The sequence below is a fragment of the Myodes glareolus genome, chromosome 9, assembly GCF_982192425.1.
Source record: "Myodes glareolus chromosome 9, mMyoGla1.1, whole genome shotgun sequence".
Lineage (NCBI taxonomy): Eukaryota > Metazoa > Chordata > Mammalia > Rodentia > Cricetidae > Myodes > Myodes glareolus.
This window is the reverse complement of record NC_142034.1, coordinates 2,058,783-2,079,903: the sequence shown is the minus strand read 5'-3', so window position 1 is coordinate 2,079,903 and position 21,121 is coordinate 2,058,783. Positions and strand designations below refer to the sequence as shown.

General features: G+C 54.6%; 1 protein-coding gene across 6 annotated transcripts in view; it reads right to left on the bottom strand.

The window, feature by feature from the left end:
- The window catches only part of Lmtk1 (lemur tail kinase 1), a 38,149-nt gene extending 30,363 nt beyond the window's left edge, over window positions 1-7,786 (bottom strand). The window contains exon 1 of one of the 6 annotated variants that reach the window (XM_087909662.1): window positions 7,541-7,786. In XM_087909662.1, the coding sequence (XP_087765788.1) occupies window positions 7,541-7,622 (82 nt within the window). In that variant the 5' untranslated portion in view covers window positions 7,623-7,786. Of the gene's footprint in view, window positions 1-2,555; window positions 2,683-7,255 lie in introns of those variants that run through there. The other 5 variants (XM_087909658.1, XM_087909660.1, XM_087909659.1 and 2 more) reach the window with 5 other exon arrangements.
- Between the last annotated feature and the right edge of the window lie 13,335 nt (window positions 7,787-21,121).

Genomic DNA, 21,121 nt, shown 5'->3' with positions numbered 1-21,121 from the left:
TGGAAGGAAAAAAAATTGACACGGACGGCAATTTCAGCTCCTGAGGAGCTGCCACAGCGTCACCCTCGGTAACAGGAGGCCCTGGTTAGAGAATGAGGCAGTTCCATGCCCGCAGGACGGGCAGGAGAAGGCGTGTGTGGGCAGGACAGGCTAAGGGCAGTAGTGGGTCATCTCTTCCTGTCATCTGCCCTCAAGAGCAAGAAGTGCCCCTCAGCAACGCTTTGTGAATGCAGGGTCAGGAGAGACAATGACCGGTACCCACTGGTGCCCAGGAAGTGACTAATTGAGTGGTCAGTGTGGCTCCCTAGAACAAAGAGGTAAGTGTGCCAGTGTCCGGAGCAAACGCTCCCACTGTGGCCATCAGGCTGGCCAGAGGTGCCCACCCTGCCTTATACCGCACTGCGGCCATTGACAGGTCGGGATGACAAGGAAGCAGACAGGTCAGCAGCTGTCACCATGCATGCACTGAGGAGGGCAAACCAAACCTACAGACGTGTCCCCAAAACAACCAAGGTTTTGTGGAACCCACACAGAACCACGGGGTAGACTCCACACAGGGCCATGGTGTAGAATCCACACAGGACCACGGGGTAGACTCCACACAGGGCCACGGGGTAGAATCCACACAGGGCCACGGGATAGACTCCACACAGAGCCATGGGGTAAAATCCATACAGGGCCACGGGGTAGACTCTACACAGGGCCTTGGAGTAGAATTCTCACAGGGCCACAGGGTAGCCAGGCAGCCTCGGAGAGGCTCTCAGTGCCTAGTGAGATCTTCTGCAGGGGTAGGGGGAGCCACAGAACAGTGTCAAGGCCAGCTCCTGCGGTATGTGCTCATCAGAAACAGACCAAGGAGGCCAAGCGACACAGGACATGGGACTATGCTGTCATGAGATGGACAGGAATGGCAGGGTGGTGAGAGGAAATGGGGAGTCATGGCCATCAGGGTGCTGGGTGATTACTAAGGAGACAAAATATCCAAAATGAGCTATAGTAAAGACCGCACAACTCTAAAAATACTAAAAGCCATGAATTCTGTGTTCTCACAGATGAGTGTATGGTATGCAAATGAAGTCACAGTAAAGGGGAGGGAGGGGCAAGCAGATGTAGGTGGAACACCAAGGGGGGTGGGGAAAAGGAAGGGAGAAAGGGAAAGAGGGGAGCTGGAGAGATGGCTCAGTGGTTAAAAGCATTGCCTGCTCTTCCAAAAGTACTGAGTTCAACTCCCAGCAACCACATGGTGGCTCACAACCATCTGTAATGAGGTCTGATGCCCTCTTCTGGCCTGCAGGCATACACACAGACAGAATTATGTATACATAATAAATAAATAAATATTTTTTTTAAAAAAAAAGAAACAAAGAAAAGGAAAGAGGGAATGAAGGAAGTGGAGTGTCTCTCCAGAAGACACAGGAGTGCCACAAGAGACAGCCCAAAGTGGACAGAACCCAATGCTAACCTCCAGAGCAGCCACCTCTGGTGCTCTGTTCTTAAGGTGTGGATGACCTGCAGAGACCTGAGGCAGCCAGAACGTGGCTCTGTGGGACAGGCCAAGGGGGTTGCCAGGGCCTAGAGTGTGGCCTCATGGCTGTGTCCAACTGGACACAAGCCACAGAACCTCATCAACACCTAAGCATGTGCGCACCATTTAGCAATAGATGGGGAACTCAAGGAAACCCCCCGCACACGGTGTCCCACGAACAGCCCCATATCTCCAGTTGACAAATCAAAGAACTCTGGCTGCAGCTGAGAACCACCGAAGCTCTCCTGCCTAGGTCACCCCACCCAGGTACCCTTGCTGCTCGGAGCAAGGCACGAGCTTCGGGATCGGCTGGGTGCAGGGGAAAGGGAACGCGCCCGGCTTTTGTCAATTTCAGGGCCAGATGTGCAGCTCAGCGGTGAGTTCCCGATGGGCGCACACCATTCCCAGGGTCCCCCCCTAAGTGCCACAGAGAGTGGAGGAGAAGCTTAGGAAATAAGACTCGTGGGAAGGCAGAAGTCCCAGTGAGCAATGGGACTTTGCAGTCAGCCTTGCAAAGATTAAGGACAGCAGCCTCCACAGACATCCACAGACCTCAATGCTCAGCCTCAGTGCCCAGCCTGGGAGCCTGGCTCCCAGACCCATCAGTCTCACAAAGCAGGCAGGTGATCCCTACAGGAAACCAAAACCAGCTGGTCAGGGCTACCAAGTCATGTCCCCAAGTCAGTAGACCAGTGGCAAGAGGAGACCTTCCCAGGGACCTGGGTTGGTAAATAGTGCTGGACTCTGTCCCGGAGAGAAGGTGGTGGCCCATGCAAACCTAGGGGCGGCGGTATAGAGACAGGCAAGGCCACCCCCATTGCGAAAGGTGCCTGCTTCATCTCATCTACCTGTGACCGATGACCCTGACTGCCCAGCCCACCGACTACAGAGGCCTTGCCCACTCTGGAGACTGCTCAGGACTTCTGGTAGGGTCCTTACTGGATCAGAGTTCTGATGAACTATGTGTCCTCCCTCCACCCCCAGTCCGACAGGAACAGAGTAGCCGGAGCCCTCCGGAGTCCCCACATACCGGTTCTGGTGCTGCTCCTGTGAGGTTCCAGCTTTGCTCCACCCACAGTGGCCTTCTCGAGAACTCCAAACCCCACCCCATTCACGTCCCAGCCCCCTGACCCTCGCTCTGGCTCCAGCCCTGGCCCTGACGGAAGTAGGCAGGGGATGCCACGTGATTTTGCCTCCTGCGACAGTCCTCAGGCAACCGTCCACCCAGACAGTCAGCCTGGGAACTGGCTCCGGCCTCGGCCACTGCCCTCATTTCCTCTGCTGGCTTCCTGAGCTGGGGGTGGGGAAGGCCACAACCACTGGTCCGACTGCCACTAGTTCCTCTGTGACAGGCAGGCAAGGCCCAGACTACAGGGACATGAAATCAGAGCCCCAATAGGCACTATGAGCCAGCTTATCACACGACAAGAACAAGGGGTGACACAGGGGTCTCCCCACCATAGACATAGCCTTCAGCCTACCTGGGAACAGACATCAGAACCCCTGTCCTTTGAACAATAAGAGCAGGTCCCCTCATGGTCTGCCTCGGGCTTCCGTCCAGTTGACCCTAGTCCGTCCCCGTCTCAATAGCCATGAAAGAAAGGCAGGTGGCCACAGTCCCGGGAGGAGGGCCTGGCAGAGCACTGGGCACAGCCCACCCTCAGGAAGTACTCCATGAGTGCAGGACAGGTGCCAGAGACATCAAGGACATTAGCCACCAGGACCCGCCACATATACACAGATGCGTGGCCAACTGCGGGCTTGCCAGCTCCTGCCTTGGTCCCTAGGCCTGAGGGCTACTATACCTAAATGCCTTGGCTGCCTGGGTGAAGATCCCCAAACTGGTGGCTTCTGTGGGAACGGTTCTTTCCTGGCCCCGTGACAAGCCTGGCAGTGGCAGGTGGCTCAGGGAGGACTGGACAAGGCTCTGCTGGCTCTTCAGCTTGGGGTCTCGGCAGCCCTCTGCTAGCAGTGCTTTTGCTTGGCTCCAATACCTCTCCCCACACCCCTCCTTTTTGCATCCTCTTAGCAGGATATCTGCCACTGGATTTAGGGCTCACCCCACCCTGAGGTTTTGAAGGGGTCATAGTCCCGGTGATACCTCTCAAGTGAGCACACACTTGTAGAACCCTTGAGACGGAACAGTGGAGCTCAGGCAAAGAACCCTGTGTCCTGCAGAACAAGACAAGGGAGAAGGGAGCTCACACCCACAAGAGTCCCCCACAGAGGTGCCTGCACACTGTGCACACAAGGTACATGTGTGCAGGTACACACTTGGACACGGACATGCCTAGGTCCTGCCAGTCCGACTATGCCTGTCTCAATCGCCATGTGGGAGGTGCGTGTTGCAGGTATGTTTATGCCCATGTCTGTGTGTGCCACACATGTACAGGAGCCTGCATACTAGGGAATGTTGGAGAGAGCAGCAGAAACCCCACACGTCTCCTGCCCCTGCCCCAGGGTTCTGTGACCGCCCTCTGGTGGTTTCGCTGGACTGCTCCCATAGAAGCAGCCTGTACATAGCCACTGCCAGCATTGAACCACCTCTCAGCCTGGTCACCCCAACCTACAAGCTTTAATGGCTGGCTCATCAAGAGGAGGTCATACTGAGGTAGGGTCGGTCTTAAATCTAGGCCCTAAGCCTCCTGTCACGGGGCCCAGAGGCAGGGTGAGAAGCCAGAGGCAGCACCCTGTACCCTACATTCAACTGCTATGAAGGCCTGGCCAGTTGGTGCCTTCAACCAGGTCCAGTGGCGATCAGGAGGGTGTCACTCAGGGAGTCACAACTTTCCATATTCCAAGTCCGTCTGTGAGCCAGGGACTAGTACTCCTGGGGACTCCCTGGCTCGTTTTCAGGGCTGCCTTTGTCCCAAGTCCCAAGTATACCCAACCATGTGCCACTCAGCCCTAGGTCTTCTGCCACAGTCACTACAAGCCCAGGGATGCCAGTCCCATACCCTGTCCCACATGGGCACCAAGGAAACAACACCCCAGAGAGGCACAGCCAGGGTCTTCATTCGGAGCCCACAGTGTGGGGTGGGGGGAGACTCGAGCAGGGACCAGGATGTAGGCTGAGGGGCTGGAGATAACGAGCAGCGGGCACCGTGCAGGGTAAGCGGGCAATGGCGGACAGCGGAGAGGGACAACCATGCCTTCTCTGCGCTTCTGCAAGCTGCCAGGGTGGCTGCCAGCTCCATAGCCCACCTGCCTCAGGCAGGAAGCCGGCAGAGGCCGCCTTGACCAGCCTTGCCTGGTGCTCAGTGCTCCACAGCACCACATGGACCACCTTACAGATAAGCAAACTAAGGACCAGAGCGGGGGGTCAGACGTCAGGAAGTGAGCAAATAGTGGGGGGGGGGGCTAGGGCTCCCCCAGCCCCGGCATGCGGGACAGTCCCAAAGTATCCTGGGAGTGCAGGTTCCTCCAAGGGAGGCACCTCACTGGAGTCCCTACACCACTGCTAACGGCACTGGTCACTAGCGACACCAGCGACAGTACCAGGCCCCAGCAAACATCCCCGCCTAAGGTCCGACCCATTTTTGCTCCCTTAGCTGCACCAGGCACACTGAGGAGGAGAGTGAGAAACAAGGTCAGTCCCCTGCCTCAGTGTGAGCTGACTACCTTTCACTCAAGGTCATCAGCTCCTACCCCTTCCAGCTGCTCTTGTCCTCCATGACCCCCTGTCACCCCTTTTCCTTGCCTGTCATGCTCTGCCTGACTGGAGAGCGCTCTCAGAGAGATTTAGGGAATGGCCGAAGAGCACACAGCCAAGAGGCCACTGAGTAGGGTCTGCCAAGAAATCCTTAATGGTCACCCACATCCTGGGTGACAGGGAATGGGGCACAGAGTCAGACTTCACAGCAGGCCCATCTGGGCGCTTGCCCAGCCATGACACCCCATGATTATGTTCAGCCCCAGCAACCTGTCCCGTCCAGTGTGGCTGTGGGGCCCAGCATGCTAACAGCCTCCACTTCAAACTTGCCTGACAGTCCTATAATGTTGAAGACCTGGCCATAGGTGCAAGGGCTTGTCAGGGGACTGTCGGGGAGCACTGGAGAACTCATAAACACATTCTTCAACCACACAAACACGAGCCTTCCTTTGAGTTTTGGTGACTCTAATTTCAACAACATCAGATAGACCATCTCTCCCTACTATGGACATGGAAAAAAGCCATTCAGCTTCTGCGGGCACAGGGGCCTTCAGGCACCAATTGTGCCCATACCTCCTCACCCTCACAAATGGCTCCCCAGGTTCCTCCTCCAAGCCAGAGCCAGCCATAGGCATCACCATTCCATTTCCCGAAAGGGGAAGCAGAAGCCCAGAGAAGCAGACAGACACAGGGACTCTGATGGCAGAGTGGCTTGTGAGCACAGACTTAGTGGGAGGGCAGTGGAGCCCATCTTTCCCTCCAGCACCCTCAGGACTGGCCTTGCTCCCCAGTAAGTCCCCCATCGCCACCATCCAAGCCCTCAGGGCAGCAAGGGCACCATGTCCATAGGCACACAGCTCTCCCGTCCCGCTAGATCATTACACCAACACACTGTAATTACACAGATCAACTGCGCAAGAGCTGCCTGCAGTCGCTCCGAGGTGGGGGAGGGGCGCTTCTGTCCTGGGCACCCTAGAGAAGGAAGGGGTGACAAGCCACCAGAGCAAGTCTGGGCAGGTGGGAGGATGCAGGGCTTCCTCCCTCCTGTGAGCAGCCTAGGCCCCACCCCTATCCAAATAGCTCTAGGGCCACCTGTCTGTTAGTCTGGAGTAGCCTTCTGCAGGAAGGACCAAGTACTGGGTAAGGCTTGCGATGGGGGACATCCTGGAACCCTGATGCTGAGGATATCTGTCCCTAAAGGGGGTCTGGGCCTGAAGCTGCTGCTCAAGGCACCTCCACTCCTGCCCTAGCTTTAGTGGGACACAGTCACTGCTGCTAGGGTCTGTGCCTTTGGTTAAATGGTAAATGGTGACCTTCAAGCCCCTTGGGTCAACCAGGAAGTCACTTCTGAACAAGGGACACTGACAGCCCTAGGCCCAGAAGGCAGCTCCCATCAGCCCCCTCCCTAGTAGCAAATGCCTTCAGATGTAGTCCTGCCCAGGGGACACGGTGCATCACAGCACACACTGGCCCCACTCCAGGAGGGAGACCCAGGAGAGACATCACGTGTGAGCTGGGCTTTGTTTGGGCTCTGCAGCCCAAGCGAAAGCCCAGGGGACATGTGGGTGGGACTCCAGGACAGAGAGGTTCATTACCCTCCCACTCAGGACAAGCAAACAGAATCTGCGTTAGAGACAGCTGCCACAGCCCCCTCTGCCCTCCACAGCTGTCCACCCTGCTCAGGCAGCCGTGGTAAACACATTATCCCTGTGTCCACAAGCCAGGTGGAGCAAGAGGCCCACCCCCAGGTCCTGTGCAGCCAGCTGGTCGGTACCACCTCTCTAGAGGGGGATCTCAGGTGGGCTCATGTTAGGGGTCTTCATTGGCCCCCCCCCACACACACCCACCACAAGCTGCCGGGGTGGGGGTGGGGGACTGGCTGGACAGGGATTTGTAGAAACCAGCGGCAGGTTTGGGAAGGGGCCTTCCGCACCAAAACATGGACCAGCAAGCTCCCACAGTGGGCCTGGGCTCCTACCCTGCCTTGCAGAACACCCCTCACCTCCCCAGGGCCCTGAGTCCTGGCAACCTCTCTCCGGGACACCTGGGGCCAACACAGGCCCTCTTGTCCCAGTTACCTGCGCCAGGGAAGCATCCAAAGAGACAGGGGCTGATGCTGCCAGCCAGAGCTGAAGGGGCCGGCTGTGCAGAGGGTCTGGCCCCAAGGCCTGCCCACCTCCGGAGACCTGTAGTGGGTCCTCGCCGGTCCCTGTTCTTCTGCGGGGACTCAGGGCAGAGAAAGGGTTAATTTCCAGGCAAAATGGGAAACCGTGGCTCCAGCAGCATCATGTCGGCAGTGGGAAGACAGGTGGGGGGGCAGCTGCAGCCGCAAGGCCGCCTCCGAGGGCGCCGCGCGGACTCACCCGGGTCGAAGTGGGAGCTGAAGGCAAAGCTGGGGTTGAAGAAGGACGACGACATGGCCAGGGCCAGCAGCGCGATGGGCATCCCCGGGGCCGGCGTTGCGCTCAGGCTCAGAACGCCCGCGGCCTGGGCCAGCGTCCCGGCATCATCGTCCAGCGGCCTCCGCAGGTGCGGAGCGCACGGCCCCCCGCTCCTAGCGCCCCCAGCCACCGCCGCAGCGCGGGCACCAGTGGGGGCGGCGACAGACTAGGCGCCTCCGCCCGCCGCCGCGGCGCCGCGGGGCTTCGGCTGGTGCAGTCCGAAAACACGCGGGAGCGCGCGCGAGGTGGGGGGACGGAGTGGGAGGGGGGATGGAGGAGGGGGCACGAGGGTTTGGGGGGTACAGAGCCGGGACAAAGCAGGGAAGGGGCACGCAGGTCGTGGACAATGGGGGAAGGAGAGGGATCTCAGAGGCAGGGGGCTATGGGATGATGGGGGTGAAGATTAAGGGCATAGAGACTGGGGACACAGAGTGGGGAACAGAGGCAGGGGAGGAGCGTAGGTCGTGGGACACTAAGGGATGGGGAGGGGGCACGGAAGCCCGGACAAGGGGTAGGCAGGATGAAGGCTGAGCAGCACGGAGGCAGGGGTTAGGAGTGCACAGATGATGGGGCTATCGAGAGGGATGAAGGCTGGGAGGCACAGGGACTGGGGGGAACGAGTGGGGACAGAGACAGAAAGAGGGGAATACAGGTTGTGGGACACTAAAGGATGTAGGATAGGGAGAGGGGACAGAGGCTGATGCTGCGGGATCTGTGGAGCCCAGAGTGGAGACACAAGCACAGAAGGGACCCGCAGGTCCCAGCAGACGAAGGGTGTGGGCGGAGGGAAGGGGTTTGGAGGCCTGGGCTACCGGGATGGAGACGAGGGCACAGAGAGGGGAGGGACACTGAGGTGCTGAGATGCAGGCAGTGGGGGGCCCCCCGAAGCTGTGGGGATCCGAAGGGGTCGGCACGGAAGTGGGTGTGGGGTTTGGAGCAGGGAACTGCGGCAGAGGCGGGAGGCATGAAGGTCGGAGGTCGGAGGTCTCAGGGGTCTGAGATGAAGATCCAGCCCTGGATGAGGGAGAGACTGAAAGCCTGCCAGGCATGGACGCTGTGGGCGTCTCAAGAGGTCACTGAGGTCGTGGGGATTGTCACAGAGGCCAAGAGTCATGGAGGAGGTTATGGACAGGAGTGGACATGGAGGTGCGGAGCCGGGGTCCTGCTGAGTAGCAGAGGGTGCACGGAGATAGATGGGGGCACCCAGCAGCTTGGAGACGCCGGGTCACTCGCAGGTTTGGGGGGGGGGGCTTGTCGGGAGGCGCTTGTGCTGGTGGAGGCGGGGGAAACTGTTTTTGTACTAACCGCCTGCGACTGTGCCACGCTGCGACGAACGGCCGCCCCTACCCGCACAGATCGGCCAGGGCGCTTGGAGCGGGCGGCGGCGCCGGGCACGGACGCTGCTGTGCCCTGCGCCCCTCCTCCCCCCCGCCGCAGCGCCATCTTGCAGCGTTGCGACGCAGCTGCGGGCCTGGCGGCGAGTAGGCGGAGGCACGAAGAGGGGCTGTCACCTGCAGTTCTGGGGTTCTGGACAGTCATAGGGTCACTCATTCATTCATTCTCGGTCTAGTTACGGAGATCCTTGGGGTCCGCAGTTGGAGAGCAAGGGGATTATGCTAACTGGAAGCCTGAGGGAGTGGAGGTGTTTGAGCAGAGGGTCCGCAGCAACAGGAGCAGCAGAATGGTTAGGGTCAGCAGAGTCAGAGAGATCAGGGCCTGCCCTGCTTTTTCGAACATGACGCTTGTGAAATTTGGGGTAATAATCTCTGCCCATGTTGTCAGCAGCAGTGACCCAACACAGTTCAGCTGGAGGGCCAGTGGTCTTTGGGGTTGGCCTTGAGTTTATGGCTGGCCAGGTTTCAGAGGACTCTGAGTTTCCAGTCCTCTTGGAACCCCATGGAAAAGTGGTGGAGGCAGACCTGGTATTCTTGGAGTCACCAATGATGACTGGTTCATGAACTAACTTCATCCCAAGTTAAGGGGCCGGGCTGCAAGCACCTCTAGGTAAGAGGACTTTGGTGTGTGGCTCTTCCCTGTTCCTTGGGCAGGGTTGTCATGGAGTTCCCACACCCTTCAGTGTGTATACTCTGATGTCAGAGGACATTCTGTAGTTCTGCCCCCATGTGAGGGGTAGTACACCTCAAGAGCGTGGCCTGGCAGGGGCCAGGCTTATGGGAGAGGTGGCAGGCACATCTAGGAATGAAGGCAGAGAGGAGGCCCTGGACAAGAAGGCTGGGCTGAGAAAGAGGAGGAGGAGCACACTAGGAGCCTTCAGCGAGCTAGAGGGTGAGGCTAGACCTAGAAGAGGGTGAGTTAATGAGGCCCCCACCTCAGAGAAAAATTGGGGTGGGGACCCCAAAACCTAGCAGTCATGTCCATGCACAGCTACGTCACACTGTCCAGTCAGACTTGAAACGCTGACGTGTGCTGTCCCGATGGGATGAGCCACCAAAACAGGCTGCTCTGTGAGGAGGCCAGTCAGGAGGCCGCACAGTCAGGAGGCCGCGGGGGCCGTGGTTCTGTTTACAGGAACAAATGTCCAGAGCAGCCCCATCCACAGAGACCAGCCGCAGACGGGAAGTGCGGGGTGACCACGAGGCTCCTTGTGGAGCTGAGGACAGATGTGTTGGACTTGGGTAAAAGTGGCAGCCACAAGCCCAACGAACCCACCGACCAGCTCCACCCATTGAACGTGGAGGCAATGACAAAGCCCCGCCGAATCGTCAACTTTAAAAAAGATACTCCATTTATTTATTGTGTATGTGCACAGGTGTATGCCGGTCATGGTGCATGCGAACAGGTCAGAGAACGGCTTTTGGGAGTCACTTCTCTCCTTCCTTCTGTGGGTTTCTGGGATCAAACTCGGGTCAGCAGGACTGGAGGCAAGTGCCTTTACCCACTGAGTCATCTTGCCATCCCTGAATTACAGACTTTAAAATGTAAGCATTCAAGCTGTGCGGTGGTGACACACACTTTCAGTCCCAGCATTCAGGAGGCAGGGGGAGGTGGATCCCTGAGTTCAAGGGGAGAGTGAGGCTCAGGACTGCTAGGGTTACACAGAGAGACCCAGTCTGGAAAAACAAAACAACAAAGTGTTCAACAAAGTGTTCTTCATGTATTTTTGAAACAGGGTGTCGGGGAGCCCAGGCTGGACCCAAGCTATGTAGCCAATGTTAACCTTGCTTTTGTATTATATATGTTATATATAATATATAAAACATATTATATGTAATAATTTAATTATAATAATATAATTTATATATAATTACATATATAAATCTATAGATAGACAGAGACAGACAGAGAGAGACAGAGAGAGAGAGAGAGAGAGAGGTTTCTCTGTGTATCCCTGACTGTCCTGGAACCCTCTGTAGACCAGGTTGGCCTCGGCTCAGATATCCAGCTGCTTCTGCCTCCAGAATTCCAGAATGCTGGATTAAAACTGTGCACCACCACCTCCACTACCACCTCCTCCACCACCACCATCACCACAGCCTTGCTTGACCTTGAGCTTCTGATCCCCGTGCCTTTACTTCTAGAAGTGCTGGGATCACAGTCAGTCACAGCTCTTTGCCCAGTACAGTGGCAGTGAGTCTCAGGTTTTTTTTTTTTGTTTTTGTTTTTGTTTTTTAAAGATTTATTTGTTTATTATGTATACAGTGTTCTGTCTGCATGTCATGTATGCCTGCAGGCCAGAAGAGGGCACCAGATCTCATTACAGATGGCTGTGAGCCACCACGTGGTTGCTGGGATTTGAACTCAGGACCTCTGGAAGAGCAGTCAGTGCTCTTAACCTCTGAGCCATCTCTCCAGCCCGAGTCTCAGGTTTTGACATCTTAGTAAAGTTGGTAAGAACCTAGTGATAGTGATTATGTCTCAATGCAGTATTCTAAGAGGCCATTTTTATGTTAAAGAACATAAAAAAGACATGTAAAATATTCCATTTTTTAGTAACTGCAAAAGCAGAGAGACAGCTGAGCCCCTAGAGCCTGAGGCCACAGCCACCAACAAGAATCCACCCTGCACCTTCATCCTGGCCATTCTGAGCAGAAAGCACATGCTAAAGACAGTGCATGGGAGGCCTAGTGTTCTTGGTCACCTGTCCAAACCTCCCAGGCCCCATAGTCCCAGTTCAGTGAAAAAGAAGACATCTTTTCTTAGCACAGGAGCCAAACCGTCCTGCATCCTGCCTTCTTCCTGCCCTGGGATGCTCCACCAGGGTCCCTGTGGCCGAATGAGACCATGGTGCTCAGGGAGGAGGTATGGTTGGGGAAAAGAAGGCATGGAGAAGGAGCATGGGAAGAGGGTGTCCCATAAGTGTCCTGGGACTGCCAGAGAGAAAGGACACAAATGGTGGCTTGAGGCTACAGGACTCATCTTTCCAAGTCTCAGATTGGGGTGTAGGGAGGACACACTCTTTCCAAGGGCTTCTGGCAAGGGTGCTTCCTTGTTCTCCTGGAATTCAGGTGTTCCTTCTTCGGCTGGAAGTCTCAAGTGTGACAGCAACCTCTGCCTCTGAGGTTATTGGATTTAGGTAGTACTTTAGACTGATCTCTCCCCGCCCCACTGTGTGTGTGTGTGTGTGTGTGTGTGTGTGTGTGTGTAAGTGTGTATAGTACAGAAGTACTTAGGATCGAAATCCAGGCCTTTTGCTTTCTATGCAGATGCTTAGCCACTCAGCTGTTCTCTGGGCACTCTGAGCATTTAAACCCCAACACATTAGCATTTCTGTGTGGTTGCTAGGCTCCCCCGAGGGAGCAGACAAACCTGTGTGCTGGAAACAGTGGACACAGTGGACATCCCATGCCTGGAAAGTCCACATCCCACCATGGGCACCTCCAGGCACATCACTGACTCAACCAGTGAACCTCCTGAGAGCACAGAGAGAAACTGAGGCACTGCAACATGTACATAGCAAGATGACCCCAGCCCACTGCTGATGCTGACACCACGGGGCATAGCCTCTATGGAGGAGAGGAACGCCAGGGTGACCACTGTACTCATATTGTCCCTATCTTTGGGGAGGGGACTGTCTCTGTCCCAACATTCTCAGAGACGGCCCTCAGTCCTGGAAAAGCCTCACCTATCACAGCTGTGTTCAAGAAGCTGGTGGTGTGGCCAAAGAGACACCAGCAGCCTGCCAAAGGTGCGAAGACACCTTAGCCTCTCCAGGAAGGTAAAGCCCTTGCTCAGAGCTCAGAGCTAGTCAGGAGCCAGAAGACAAACCAGGTCTAAGGCTGGGATTTGGGGGCTCTGTCTTTTAATAAAAACAGCTCCCTGGGAAAGAGCTTGTCCCCCTTCCAGTAGGGCAGGCTGCTGGGAACACTGGTGTCGGGAGGCAGACTGTGTCAGCTGCTTCAGAAGAGAGGGTGTACAGCAAGCTCCATCACAGCTCCCCCAGGGGGACAGGGAAATGGCAGTATGGTGTTTCCACAGCTGTGAAGTGGTTCCTGTGGGCCAAGGCCAAGGCCAAGGCAGTGACTAAAGGGGCAACTTCAGCAGCAGGGACACTAGAGAGACCCGCAAGAGACAGGCCAGCAGGACTGGGCGTGGTGGCGCATCCCTCTAATCCCCAGCACTTGGAGATGCAGAGGCGGGTGGAGCTCTGAGTTCGAGGCCAGACTGGTATACAAAGCCAGTTCCAGGACAGCCAGAGCTATGAAGAGAAACCGTGTCTTGAAAAACCACACACACACACACACACACACACACACACACACAGAGAGAGAGAGAGAGAGAGAGAGAGAGAGAGAGAGAGAGAGAGAGGCTATGAGAGAGGCCATCCGTCAGCTAAGGGCAAGGCAAGCTTTAGGACCCTTGAAGGGCTGCGTGGTGCCTGCCTCTTGCCTCCCCTCCCTGAGTGAGATTGATCATTTCCCCTAACGCTTGTTTCTTTGACTTTTGTTTTCCTGAAGACATTAGCCTAGTCTGTTGTTGGATAGCCCTGAGAAGACAGAGGCTGAAGGCTTGCGGCAAATTCAAGGCAAGCCTATTCTACAGCGCGAGTTCCAGACTACAGGGCTACATAGCAAAACCCTGTCCCAGGTGAACAAGAATAAATAAAAGAGCTGGAGGTGTAATTCGGTTGGTTTAGGGCTTACCTAGTACGCATAAGGACGCCGGTCCCATCCCCAGTACCTTGTAAATCAAGCATGGTGGTGCATACAAGCCAGCCTAAATTAGAATAAAATAATAAAAGGAAATCAAAGCATCCCTTCCCATTCTGTATGCTATGTGGTGAAATCCACATAACATAAAATTAACCATCTCAAGGCAGAGGAACTAGTAGTTCCTAGTATTTACACACTCAAACTATTGTGTGACCATCACCAATGCCCCCTGCAGAGCCGTCCTCTCCTCCCAGAAGGAAACTGGCCCATCCCCCTCCCTGAGCCCCACGCAGCTGTGACCCCTGCCCAGTCCCTGTGGATCTGCCTATTCTGGACATTACTTAAAAATAGAGTCCATAGCGTGTTGTGTTTCCTGCCTGGCTCTGTCACTCGGCACGGAATTCCCAAGGCTCTTCCACGTGGCGGTGCATGGCGGACTGACTCCTTCCGCTGTTGGACTGAGCTGTATGCGTTGTGTGTCTCTGAGGCAGCTGCCGGTGCCTGGGAAGGACGAAGCGTGTGACAGTGACCACGGCGGAGGAAGTACCTGTGAGACAGAAGCAAGACTGGCAGCTCTGCACCAGGTGATGCGTAGAAACGAACACGTCGTAACTTTGCAGACCGCAAGTGACCTGTGCAAAGATCAGTGAGGCTTTTGGGCGGTGGTGGTGCAAACTCTTAATCCCAGCACTGGGAGGCAGAAGCAGGCAGAGCTCTGTGAGTTCAAGGCCAGCCTGGTCTACAGAGTGAGTTCCAGAACAGCCAGGGCCACCTACTAAGACTCCGTTTCAAAACATTTGGGGTACAATATTATTTATGAAATATAAAGAATAAAGTCTTAGGCCTAAAGCTGCCTGTAGCCACAAATATTCTCCATCCCGCTGGTCCCTCTGGATGTGTTTTTTCCACCCACCTGTTCCCAAAGCTGCTTATGAAATAATCACTCCGAGTCTCATTTATTTATTTATTTATTTTGGTTTTTCAAGACAGGGTTTCTCTGTAGCTTTGGAGTCCATCCTGAAACTTGCTCTGTAGACCAGGCTGGTCTCGAACTCACAGAGATCCGCCTGCCTCTGCCTCCTGAGTGCTGGGATTAAAGGAGTGCACCACCACTCCCTGGCTGCTCTTAATTCCATACTCTTTGGCCTATTAGCTCAGGCTTCTTATTAACTAACTCTTACATCTTAAATTAACCCATTTCGATTATTTTACACTTTACCATGAGGCTCATGATTTGTTACCTCTCGCTTCTTGGGTGGCTACATGGTGTAGGGTGACTTGGTTTCAATCTCCAAGGTCTCACTAGTGACAGTCCCCAGTTAACCCCAGTGTAGCCACTGACAAGTTGCTTATACTCCACTAAATAGCCCCACGCCTATGCTTACCTACGCAAGCAATCCTACTTAAACTCAACTCAATGGGTAATTTAAAAAAATAGACAAACAAATGCCTGAAAGTACAGGAAAGTCACCCAGCACCATCCATCATGAGGAAAAAGCAAACGTGACCAAACCCCCCCCCCTCGTACCCACCAGGCAGATTCTAAAACACCCAGGAAGGCTCTTGTGTACTGCTGGTGAGATGTGAACTGCTGTGGCTAGTGTGGAAAAGAACACCAACCTCTCCAGACGCTAAAGTTTGGATCCCTAAACCATCAGCAGGTCCACTTCTATCTCGTAACAGAAACGGGCTCCAGGAAATGCGGCTGCCTTGTTCCTAGAGCCAACATGTGCAGAAAATCTCAACACCGTCCATGCAATGGACTCTCATCTGACCTTAAAAATAACGCTGAGGTTTGGGGGTCTAGCTCTCTTACCCAGCAAACACAAAACCCTGGGTCAGTGCTCAGCTCAGCATAAAGGGAAAATACAAACTCACAACAAAAAACAAACCAATTATGGAATTGTTTGGTTCTAGAGAAAACGCTCAGTAGTTGGAAACATTCGCGGCTCTTCCAAAGGACTGCATTCCCAGCACCTACACCAGGCCATCCTGTGATTCACAGCCACCTGTAACTCCAGTTCCAGAGGATTTCACGCCCTCATCTGGTTTCCAAAAGCACCAACAGAAATGCAAATGAAATCTTTAAAACAGTTCTGACACACACTACAACATAAGTAAATCCTGGGAATATTATGACAAGTGAAATCCCAGCCACGGATGGGTAAATGCCATACATCTACCTAAAGTGTGGGCGGGGGGGAGTGTCCCTAGAATTGTCACGTTCATAGACAGAAGTTAAACAGGTTTCTGGGGCCCAGGAGGGGTGAAGAGTAACGGTATTAACAGGGACAGACTATTCAGGTGGAAAGGGGGGGGCTCTAGGGTGGGCGCTGGCGGTGGCTACACAGCGCTGTGAATGAGCTCAACATCATGGTCTAAAAGGAAGATGGTCGACCGGGCAGTATGACGCACGCCTCTAACCCCAGCACTCAGGAGGCAGAGGCAGGAGGATCTCAGTGAGTTCAAGGCCAGCCTGGTCTACAGAGTGAGTTCCAGGACAGCTAGGACTGTTACACAGAGAAACCCTGTCTTGAAAAAACAAAAAAGAAGGAGGAGGAGAAGAAAAAAGAAAAAGAAGAAGAAGAAGAAGAAGAAGAAGAAGAAGAAGAAGAAGAAGAAGAAGAAGAAGAAGAAGAAAAAAAGAAGAAGAAGAAGAAGAAGAAGAAGAAGAAGAAGAAGAAGAAGAAGAAGAAGAAGAAGAAGAAGAAGAAGAAGAAGAAGAAGAAGAAGAAGAAAAGGAGGAGGAGGAAGCAGAAGAGGATTGTACTCAGCCTAGCAGGAGTGAAGACATATGATATGTCTAAAGAGACATCTGAGTCCTTCCCTTTGGGTGTCAGAGTGTGAAACAAGAAATCCCAGGGGACTGGAATTCCCCAGGAATCTCCCTCTGGGAGAGGGAAGGGATGAAGCCTGTGGCAGCCAGGAGAGGCCGTCGGGACTTCTGCAGCAGAGCCTGGAGCTGAGACAGGGATGATGGACCACACCTTGGGTACTGCCTAGCTATGTGTGACTCCGGCCTCGCTGACACCTAAACCTCGTGTCCCTGCTATGACCGGGAAGTTGCTCAACTCTCAGCAAAGTGAGCTGCAGGGACAAACTGATGTCCCCTACCCTGCTCTGAACTGTCTTTGATGTCTTTACTGCAGCTCTTGGTGGCTTCCTTCACCACTGAAACGTGACTAGGCTGGGCCTTAGTCTCCTCGGGCACCAGAGATGGAGCTTGTTTTCCTACCTTCCTGCAGAGTGACCATGGAGGCTGCCTGGGGGCTGCTGTGAGGGTCGCTGAGGCCTAGGGTGGACATTCCTTGTCCTCTGCTGTGGTCATATGTGTCCTTCATTAGTAACTACGGAACCCTTATACCACAGCTTGGTAGTCACCCATGAGCCAGGGACCTCTGAGGGAAAGCCAGGCTCCTCCGAGGACACAGCCCTGTCAGCTCAGAGTGACCACCAACAGGTGCCAGGCTCCGTGCAGGGTGAAGTAACTAGTGCTCACAGACAGCCAGGGGCCTCTTTCTGGGGTGGCGGGTGCAGGGAGGACGGGAGTGATTAGGATCTGGGGAGAGAGTGTGGCTTGGACATACAGGACATACTGAACTAATCTCTGATTAGTCTGGGGTTTTCACGGAATTGTTGCTGAGGATTTGTGGGGTGACTGACAGGCTGCGAAACCAGCCAGCTCTGATGGCGCCAGCTGACGGGAGACAGAAGGGAAAGGAGGCCTTCGTAGAAGAGGGGACGGGCTTCCTAGGTACAGAGAGAGGCAGGGGGATCTGGGAAGGACCTGAGCGATTTGTGGGTGAGGAGCCAGTGGAAGTCCACCCAGGCCTGGTTGCTGGACCCCAGGTCCTGGATCCCCTTCCAGTACTGTGGGAGAAGGGGCACCCAGTCAGCAGTCCAATGGGAAGGGGACAGAGAACCAACACAGCCCAGGGCCACCAGGCACTCCAGCGACAGGACATCGGATCAATTCCTGGTCTAGCTACCTCCATACAAGGGACATGTCTCATGGCAGACAGGCATTCCTGCCTGCAGAAGAGATCTCTGACATTCGAGAGTCCTCACTGACCACAAGCCCTTAACTCTCAAGGGAGGAGTTGACCCCATGGAGCTGAGTACCAACCTGTCCCCCATTCCCCCAACCAATTTCATATCTGCCGGTCACTACCATCACACCCCTTCTCCAGGCCACACAGCAGTTGGGATGCTCACGCCCAGGGTTAGGAAGTAGGACCCCATCCTAGGGCCATATCAGGAGACTGGAGACGACTGCTCACCTGTTGTTGCCCCATTAGGGCAGGATAGGCAAGGACTGCTCACCCCGATGAAGATGGCTTTAGCCATGGGCACATCCTCAGACGAGGACACAGAGTTGCTGCCCTCAGACATGAGATACCATAGTACTGTGCCCCAAGTTGACCCTGCCCAATGGGGAGGGTCCCTATCCCTGGACCAGACTGCCTATAGCAGGTAGGAGGTTGGCGCCAGGTGATCAGAGCCTACAGCGTCCTTCAGTTACCTCAAGTGCCCTGAGTATATACAGATGTTCCAGGTCTCTGGAGAGCATCACCCAAAAGGCCTTCTAGACCCTGGACAGGGACAAGGGTGTTTCATTGGATGGAATGAGATCAGGTAACGGTGGTGGCTAGGGAAGTGGTGGCAGAGCCCAGGGTCTGCCCAGGCAGCTGCACGCCTGCCCCTTACTACTGACCTGATGGTCTGGAGGGGGTGAGCCAAGCAGCTTCAGGGTGAAGACCTTGCCTGAGTGGAGTCTCACAGCAGCTGGCAGACAGGTGAAAGAATCTCCGGGATGCAGAATGGTGCAGGTTTTCCCTAGTCTGGTTTCTGAGCAGGGGAAGTTGGCTTTGCAGGCCTGGGAAGGTCTGTTGGGGCAGAGCCGGCCTGGGAATCTCTGTGGCTGCCGAGATCATCTTGCAATGCCTTCATGCCCAGCTGCTGGCCACAAACCTAAGGGGCTGCTAGGGACCTACTTGGGGCACATGAAGTGGCCATGAGCAAAAAGTCCCCAGGGTGCCCCTACCCAGCTGTGGCCCAGCCCTACCTGCCTGGTCCAGTAAATGCCATTATCTCAAGGTTTAAAATAAAGGCAGCTGGGGGCTGGGGAAATAGCTCAATGGTTAGGAGCACTGGCTGCTCTTTCAGAGGACCTGGGTTCAATTCCAGCAGCTCACAGCTGTCTGTAGCTCTAGTTCTAAGTGGTTCAACACCTCCATACAGCCACACAGGCAGACAAAACCACCAGTTTTTTGAGACAGGGTTTCTCTGAAGCTTTGGAGCCTGTCCTGGAACTAGCTCTTGTAGACCAGGCTGGCCTCAAACTCACAGAGCTCTGCCTGCCTCTGCCTCCCAAGTGCTGGGATTAAAGGCTTGCACCACCACCACCCGGCTAAGATAAATATGTTTTAAAAGTCAGCTGACCGTGGGGTCTCCTCAGGCTCTCAGCTGTCCCATGCCTCAGTTTCCCTACTGAGGAGTAGGGGGTAATTTCAGGGCACCTTTTCAGAAGGGTCTGGTATAGTAGCTTTGGTAAGGTAGGTGCCAACAAGTGCAGCCTCAGAGGCCAAGCAGCGTGTGCCGCCAGGTAGTTGGCTTCTGCATTCTTAGGCCTGGCAAGACCCTGGCATCCAGTCCTTGGGCCTCTGATCCACTCACACTCAGCCCCGAAGTGGGCTCTGTCTCGTGGCAGGAACACCATCTGTAGGCTTGTGGGAATTGAGTGCTAGGATTAAAGAAAGGCATGTACCACCACCACCTGGCAAATAAAACTCCAGGACAGTCTGGGCCACACGGTGAGAGATGCCTCAAAAACAAACAAACAAACAAACAAAACAACAACAAAAAAAGGCAGTTGAGAAACAAGATCAAAGCAGGAGAGCACACCAGACACGGAATCACCAAACTACAGCCAAACTGGGTTTCCATATTATCTACAGCTGCTTTTGCACGATGCTTAACTACAGGTCCCAGAATGGCAGACACCACACAAACATGAAACACAGAGAGCTGGTACGGCTCAGGGAAGGAGACTTCCAGGGAGTCAGAGACGAGGCTCAGTTGTTCAAATGTGTGCACGCTTACGAACGGGCTTCACAATGCCCAAAGCAAAAGCAGAGTAGTCGAGAGGAATACGGAAGGTGAGAGCTTCTCTCCTCAGACCTGACAGAGTGAGGAACTGGAATCAGGAAGGTATTAACCGGGCCTTGTGGACATTGGGTATAAGAATAGCACTATGATCCAAAACTGTAGCACATTCTTTTATTTTTCTTTTTGTATGTGTGTGTGTGTGTGTGTGTGGTACGGATGCTTGCAAATGTGTTTACACACGTGTATGTGGAAGTGTGGTTGCACATACAAGCATGGTTGCGGAGGCACAATGCTGATGGGGTCTTCCTTGGTCACTCGCTACACTCTTCTCTGATGTAGGATTTCTTAACTGAAACCAGAGCTCCTCAACATGGCTCGTCCTGCCAGCCACCTTGCTCAGTGGCCCCATCTTCACATTCTGAACGCTAATGACAAGCTCCGTGACCAGCCCATAGCTGTGGTTTAAACGCCCCTCCTCCCCACAAATATGTGTGTGTGTCGCGCACACGTGCACGTGTAACAGTGTACATGTGAAGATCAGAGGACAGCTCTGTGGAGTTGGTTCTCTTCCGCCTTTCCACAGTGTGCTGGCTAGTTTATATCAACTGGACATAAGCTAGAGTCATGGGTGAGGAGGGAGCCTCAGCTAAGAAAAAATGTCTCCACAAGATCAAGCTGTAGGCAAGCCTGTAGGACATTTTCTTAATTAGTGAACGATAGGAGAAGACCCAGCCCATTGTGGGTGGAGCCACCCCTGGGTTCCTTGAGAAAGCTGACTGAGCAAGCCATGGGAGCAGGTCAGCAAGCAGAACCCCTCCATGGTACCTGCTTCAGTTCCAGCCTCCAGGTCCCTGCCCTGTCTGAGTTCCTGTCTTGACATCTTTTGAGGACGGTGTGGGAGTGGAGGCTGAATCAACCCCTCCCTGCCCACTTATTTTCTGTGGCAATAATCAGTCCAGCTGAGACATTTGAATTCGGGGGTTGAACTCAGGTTGGCAGGTTTCTGTGACAAGCCTTTTACCTGCTAAGCCATTCTGCCAACCAAACCAGACCACACTCAGTCAGAACCAAGCTGCAGCCCCTGAGGCACACCCTGAGGCCGGCCTCTGCTTCCCCCTGGTGCCCAGGCCCTCACGTACTACCTGTGCCCTGAACTCACATTGGCCTCCAGGTTGTGGGCACAGCCTCACCCTGGTCCTGCCTCTTCCTTCTGATCTGAACCCCTGAGCTGAGGGTCCTGGAGCCCACATACTGAGCTTATAGGAGACGGGGTGGGCTACGATAC